Here is a 7763-nt window from a genome sequence, read left to right as displayed (position 1 = left end):
GGGGTTTCACCATATTGGTCAGGCTGGTCTCGAACTCCCGACCTCATGATCCACCCGCCTTGGCCTCCCAAAGTTCTGGGATTACAGGCGTGAGCCACTGCGCCCGGCCTTAAGAAATGTTTTGAAAGCGTATGGGCACAGTTCTTGGTGGTGGAATATATAAACTGTAGGTTGGAGAGTCTAATTCCCCTGGATGGAGACATAGCCGCATGTCAGGCTGTCAGGAGGGAAGTTTGAGGACATCATGGCTCCCAGTGTAGGAAATGTGGGAGAGACATTTGTCCTTTGATTTTCTGCTGAGGGCTTCAAAATGCACATGCCCCAAGATTGTGTCACTTTCTTTTCATGATGAAATGGAATTTATTTCTGGATGTGTGTTTTAATGTTCTAATGCTGCAATTTTGGGGGTGAAGAAAATAAAATTCAGAAGTAGAAAATGAAAGTTTTCCTTTTCCTGACCCTTCCATTCTAGTAAGTAATTGAGATGGATAGGGTTAAAAGTTTAAGGAAATGTGTTCCTAAACCTGAAAAATTTTAAATTTTCACTCTGCTTAATAACTCATGCTGGGAACAATTTTGTACAATAAGTAAATAATGTGGATGGTAATATGTTCCCATTGATTATTCCTTGTTTCATACTAGTTTTGTATCAAGATATCCCTTCATTAGTTTGAGCTGTATCTTTCCAGACCATTTAATATGTATTTAAGGTGTAGGATAGTACATATAGTCACAGTGCACTGTTAATTCTGTACTGATATTTTACTTAAACCCCACCAATTGATTTTCTTAATCACAAGTACTTTCTGGGGATATTTTCTAATTTTAAAGAATATGAATGTACCAGACTTTATTTAATAGTTTCCTCATTTTAGACTTTCAATGTTGTTCTATTTATTTATTTATTTTTTGAGACAGAGTCTTGCTCTGTCATCCAGCAGTGGTGCGATCTCAGTTCACTGTGACATCTACCTCCTGGGTTCAAGCAATCCTCCTGCCTCAGCTTCTCGAGTAGCTTCTCGAGTAGCGTGTGCCACAATGCCTGGCTATTTTTTTGTATTTTTAGTAGAGACAGGGTTTCACCATGTCTCTACTGATCAGGCCGATCACGAACAAGTGATCTGCCCGCCTTGGCCTCCCAAAGTCCTGGGATTACAAGTGTGAGCCACTGTACCCAGGCCCTATTGCTTCGTTTTTAGATATTAGGTAGAATGTACAGTTCTATCAGCATACTTCTCGAATTTTGAATGTGTGTGTGTTATGTGGATGTCTCTGAAAAGTGGCATTGATGGCTTGTAGGCTGTACTAGTTATATCTTTCTGCATAAAAAATTACCCCAAAACTGAGTGGCTTAAAATTACGATCTTCTTTTAACAACAGATGCTGGCGAGGATGTGGAGAAACAGGAACGCTTTTACACTGTTGGGGGGAGTGTAAATTAGTTCAACCACTGTGGAAGACAGTGCGGCGATTCCTCAAGGATCTAGAACCAGAAACACCATTTGACCCAGCAAGTCCATTACTGGATATATACCCAAAGGGTTATAAATCATTCTACTACAAAGACATATGCACACGGATGTTTGTTGCAGCACTACTTACAATAGCAAAGACTTGGAACCAACCCAAGTGCCCATCAATGATAGACTGGATAAAGAATTTGTGGTACCTATACACTATGAAATACTATGAAGCCGTAAAATACAATATGAGCTCATGTCCCTTGCAGGAACATGGTTGAAGCTGGAAAGCATCATTCTCAGCAAATTAACACAGGAACAGAAAATCAAACACCACATGTTCTCACTCATGAGTGGGAGCTGAACAGTGAGAACACATGGACACAGGGAGGAGAACATCACACACAGGGCCCTGTCAGAGGGTGAGGGGAAAGGTGAGGAAGAGTATTAGGACAAATACCTAATGCATACGGGGCTTAAAACCTGGATGACAGGTTGATAGGTGCAGCAAACCACCATGGCACATGTATACCTATGTAACAAACCTGCACGTTCTGCACATGTATCCTCAAACTTAAAGGAAAATAATTTTTAAAAACCTACCGTCTTCTCTTATCCTACAGTTTCTGATGGTCACGAAGCTGGGACCAACTTAACAGGGTGGTTCTAGCTCACTGGCTTTGAGGAGGTGGTGGTCACACTGTCGGTCACCCTGCAGTCATCTGAACACTTGACTTTGGGGCCTCAGTTTTCTTCTGAAGATTAGCATTATGGTAAAACAATGGACATCTCGGCCGGGCGCGGTGGCTCAAGCCTGTAATCCCAGCACTTTGGGAGGCCGAGACGGGCGGATCACGAGGTCAGGAGATCAAGACCATCCTGGCGAACACGGTGAAACCCCGTCTCTACTAAAAAATACAAAAAAACTAGCCGGGCGAGGTGGCGGGCGCCTGTAGTCCAAGCCACTTGGGAGGCTGAGGCAGGAGAATGGCGTGAACCCGGGAGGCGGAGCTTGCAGTGAGCTGAGATCTGGCCACTGCACTCCAGCCGGGGCGACAGAGCAAGACTCCATCTCAAAAAAAAAAAAAAATGGACATCTTAAGGAAGACTACATAATCACCTGTGGAAATAGCATGCTCATGGTCAAAATAACATAAATGTAAGAAAATGAAGAGGTTCATTGAAGTATTTTATTAAAAATACATTTCAAGTATCTAACCAATAAATATATACCCACTAATAATTTATTTGTTCTTATATTCTGATGTGTAATCACTAATAATTAAACACTCTAATAGAGTATGATTTCTAAGTTAATTTGCTAATGAGAAATAATTTACAAGGGTAAAAAACTATTTTCCCAGTTAATATGGTCTTCTTATTTAATTTTAAATACGTTGAACCACATTCTCTTATTTGCATGTCTTGTATTCTAAATAAACCTTTCTCAGGCATGCTGAATATTTAAATTACTATTTATTTTTTGAATTTATTTTTACATTTAGGTCTATTTATTTACTTATGTATTTTGAGACCGGGTTATCTTATTTATTTTGAGACCAGGTTATGAGACTGACTATTTTTTGTATTTTTGGTAGAGACGGGGTTTCACTGTGTTGCCAAAGCTGGTCTCAAACTCCTGGCCTCAAGCAATCCACTCACCTCATCCTCCCAAAGTGCTGGGATGACAAGTGTGAGTCACTGCACCTGGTCTGCTATTTTATATATAAATTCAGAACTTAATTAAAATGTTTTTTTCTTATTAGGAATATAGTAGTCACAAAATCTTTTCATAGCCTTTTTTTTTTTTTTTTAATAAGAAATAATGGAAAACAGTCTTTCCCAAACACTCCAATGGTCTCTTTGGATATGCTCACTAGAAACTTCTAATAGATTCTAGGCATTAAAAAAGTTTTCCAGAACTATTCTCAGCTTCCCAAGTGTAAGCTGGCATTGACACTACAGGTGAAATCCTAATTGCAGTTCTGTGGGGAGATGAGGTCACAGAATCACAAAGCCACATTTCAGGCTCTGCCTTCCTCCCTCCCACACATGCTTTGACTGTTAAGATCGTCACCCTTAGCTCACAGTCCTGGCAGCAGGAAGGAGTCCGGTATTTTCTACTTTAGACTGAGGGACACAGTCTGTATCAGGAGTCTGTACATAGGAAATGTATCAGGAATCTGGGTAGGCGTGCATGTCTGGAAAAGAAACTCTTTTGGGGTAGAAATTGGTCTTGGGCAAAAGTAAATAGGAAGAGGGAATAATGCCTGGGGCATGAGCTGAGCTTGTGGAGAGGGACTGGAGGTCTGAAATCCTAAACTGAACCGTGACTACTGCTAATGGAATATAACAAAATTCTCATTGAAGGGGTTTTTGGTGTTTAATCCCAAGTGTTATCAAAGTCTGAATTTTAATGTGCTTCAAGATTGTAATTTCAAAATTAACCTACTGTTTAATATGGTGTGCAAAAGTCACAGAGATATTTTCGGAAGTAGTATAACTTTCTGTAAAAGCTCTAGGATTTCTGAAAGAGGGTTTCAGACAGCAAACGATTAAGGACTTAATTTTAAATTTTAAAACTAATTATTAAATATAATCTCATCAGAAGAAAGCAATTTTAAGGCTCATATAAATCTTGTTATATTTTCTCTGTTTTATGAACATTTCAACATTATTCCAAAGCTCACTACCCATCTCTCTCTCTTTTCTTTTTCTTTTCTTTTTTTGAGACGAAGTTTCACTCTGTCGCCCAGGCTGGAGTGCAGTAGTGTGATCTGGGCTCACTGCAACCTCTGCCTCCCGGGTTCAAGCGATTCTGCTGCCTCAGCCTTCTAAGTAGCTGGGACTACAGGTGCGTGCCACCACAACTGGCTAATTTTGTGTGTGTGTGTGTTTTTAGTAGAGATGGGGTTTCACAGTATTAGCTAGGATGGTCTTGATCTTTTGACCTTGTGATCCACCCATCTTGGCCTCCCAGAGTGCTGGGATTACAGGTGTGAGTCACAGCGCCCAGCCTCTTTCTCTTTTCAATATGTATTGAATGCACAAGATTCCATACTTTCAAATTCCATTTTGCATATTTATTATATTTTCATAAGTTTCCCAAATCAAATATTAATTCGTTTCAGTTAGTTGTTTTAAAATAATAAATATATAGTTACATAATCTTTAAAATGATTTTTTTCTACCCTAAAATACTTTATCACCTTTTATATTTCATGTCTCATATTTTAGTGCACAACCTACCTAATTTTGTACATTAATTTCCGTGACGGGTGCCATAGTATTTTTGGTCTTTGCAGATAATTAAATGAGTTTTTCTGCTGGTATCTTAACATCTACTCACATTAAATACATTGGGTCATATAAAATTATTCAGTGCTTATTATAATTTATTCAGACCTATGAATATTCACTCCGAAGTTATATTGATATGTAGAATAAATACTTTGACAAAAATAGGAAATTATCAAACCAAATTTATAAAGTGAATATGACAAATATTTATAAATATGTAGGTGTGTGTGTATGTATGTGTGTATATATGTATATATACAAATATGTGTATAGATATATAAAGAACACGGCCGGGCGCGGTGGCTCAAGCCTGTAATCCCAGCACTTTGGGAGGCCGAGACGGGCGGATCACAAGGTCAGGAGATCGAGACCATCCTGGCTAATACAGTGAAACCCCGTCTCTACTAAAAAATACAAAAAACTAGCTGGGCGAGGTGGCGGGCGCCTGTAGTCCCAGCTACTCGGGAGGCTGAGGCAGGAGAATGGCGTAAACCCAGGAGGTGGAGCTTGCAGTGAGCTGAGATCCGGCCACTGCACTCCAGCCTGGGCGACAGAGCGAGACTCCGTCTCAAAAAAAAAAAAAAAAAAAAAGAACACAACAAGGCAACTATTATGGTTAGCGTAGTGGTGAACACCAGTGTCACTGCAATCAGGCTACTCACGTTCAAATCTTCACTCTTCTGGTATTTAAATGAGTCACCTAACCTCCTTGTGCTTAAACTCTTTTAGTTGGTGAAAGGAGAATAATATGAATTCCTAACTCATGGAGTTGTGAATATTAAATGTTAGAATAGGTACAGCATTTATAAAAGTCACTCATACGTTGTAGGTGCTATAAAAAGAAACGCATGAAACTTGGGGAATTTCTTAACAATGTATCTCTCTATATATTTCACTTTTAATTCTCAGGGGGAAGAAATCGTCATAAGTGAAAGATTATTTTCCATGACAATGTGGCCCACAACTCAGACTGCCATGCCGAACCTTCTGCTTACTGAATATTGAGTGCTGGAAAATGACAGAATGGCCTCTGTGGATCTGAAAATTGGAATGAACTTCCTATTCCAGGTAGTTGTTGGAATTCTGGGGAATTTTTCACTCTTATGTTATGATATGTCCCTTTACTTTAGGAGATACAAGCCAAGATCCACAGATTTGATTCTCAGGCACTTGACTGTAGCTAACTCCTTGGTTATCCTCTCTAGAGGAATCCCAGAGACCATAGCAGCTTTCGGGTTGAAACATTTTGACCATTATTTTGGATGCAAAGTTCTTTTGTATGTACACAGCGTAGGCAGGGGGTGTGTCCATTGGAAGCACCTGCCTCTTGAGTGTCTTCCAGGTGATCACCATCAACACTAGGAACTCCAGGTAGGCAGGGATGAAAGTGAAAACCTCAATGTACATGGGCCTCTCCAATATCCTGTGCTGGGCCTTCCACATGCTGGTAAATGCCATTTTTCCTATTTATACAACTGGCAAATGGAGCAACAACAACATCACAAATAAAGGAGATTTGGGATGCTGTTCCGCCCCACTTAGTGATGAAGTCATCAAGTCAGTTTATGCAGCACTGACATCCTTCCACGACGTTTCGTGTCTGGGGCTCCTGCTCTGGGCCAGCAGCTCCATAGTTTTGGTCTTGTACAGGCACCAACAGCAGGTAGAATACATCCATAGGGAACAATCTCTACCCCATCTCTTCTCCTGAGGACAGAGCCATCCAAAGCATCCTTGCACTGGTGAGCACCTTTGTATCATGTTATGCCCTTTCCTTCATCACCTATGTTTATGTAGCTCTGTTTCATAATTCCAGTGGGTGGCTAGTGAACATTGCTGCACTAATCACTGCATGGTTTCCAATTGTTAGCCCTTTTGTTCTCACGTGCCATGACCCCGGCAGATCCAGGCTCTGCTGTATCTGCTGCAGAAGAAATAGACAATTCTTCCATGTTTTCAGGAAAATGTGAATTGGCTCTCTTGGTTCATGGTCGGCCACTGACGCATTCAGACCTCAAGGGATCTTAAGAATGATTATCAGCCAATTTCACTGCAGAGAGAGGGGTGAACAAGACAGACTGAGGCTTGTCCAGTGTGAAATACTAAATAATGATAGCCATAGTAAATGAAATCTTACGTAATTAACATGTAAGTACTTATATAGTTGTATTTTTTATTAATGGTTGTAGTGAAGAACTTCAAATTCCATAAAATAGTCCTGAAATAATGTACAGATACTGAAAACATCTTTGAATGTATAACATTCAATCTGAGATATTAAATTTTCCCAAGATGTACTCGAGCTTGGAATTGTATAAAGGGGCATAGCATGTGGGTGTGGTTGTTATGGTTTGGGTATTTGACGTCTTCAAACCTCATTTTGAAATTATGCCTTACATCCCAGAAAAAAACTGTGGACATTTGAAATGTGATAATGCTTATTGAGAAAGATTAGTATATTAAAATATTTCCAGGTAAACATTTGAAGAATGATCCATAAGAGACCAAAAGGAATATAGGGAGCTGTGTCGGCTGACTTTTACAAAGGGTACAGATGGGGCCAGGCATGATGGACAAAAATTGTAGGTAAAAATAATTAATACACGAATGGTATATATAGGTTCAGTCTGAAAAAGTGGACATCTCAAAGCTGGGCTTAAAGTCATAGATGGGTTTTAGGGATTCTTCAGGGGGCAATTGGTTGAAAAGTTAAGCTTTTTCTAGGTGCTCCAAAGACTTGAAGTCAGTATTAGGAATGGTTAAGTTAAGGTAAGGGGATCTGCTACCTTCTGTGTGATTTTCTACCGGTGTCAGGTTGGAAAGTAAGCCACATTATACTGGGTTAATTTTGAAAAGCATGTTTAATGACATTTTATGGTTTGCAGGGCATGACTTAACCTTCGCCTGGCATGGCCTTAGGTCTTGTTTATAATTTGGTATCTTATCACCACGGAGAGTCCATTCTATCAGTCTTATGATCTAATTTTTTTTTTTTTTTTTTTT

General features: G+C 39.7%; 1 protein-coding gene across 1 annotated transcript; it reads left to right on the top strand.

Moving 5' to 3' along the window:
* The first annotated feature begins 5639 nt into the window (after positions 1-5639).
* LOC105514675 (vomeronasal type-1 receptor 2) lies at positions 5640-6730 on the top strand. The gene is given in 3 exon segments (XM_011946192.1): positions 5640-6059; positions 6061-6441; positions 6443-6730. Coding segments are annotated over 3 exon segments (945 nt in total). The 5' UTR covers positions 5640-5783.
* The last annotated feature ends 1033 nt before the right edge of the window (positions 6731-7763 follow it).

Source organism: Colobus angolensis, unplaced genomic scaffold (assembly GCF_000951035.1).
Source record: "Colobus angolensis palliatus isolate OR3802 unplaced genomic scaffold, Cang.pa_1.0 Scaffold25, whole genome shotgun sequence".
Lineage (NCBI taxonomy): Eukaryota > Metazoa > Chordata > Mammalia > Primates > Cercopithecidae > Colobus > Colobus angolensis.
Note: the sequence above shows the minus strand (reverse complement) of the source record. Positions and strands in the feature narration are given on the sequence as shown.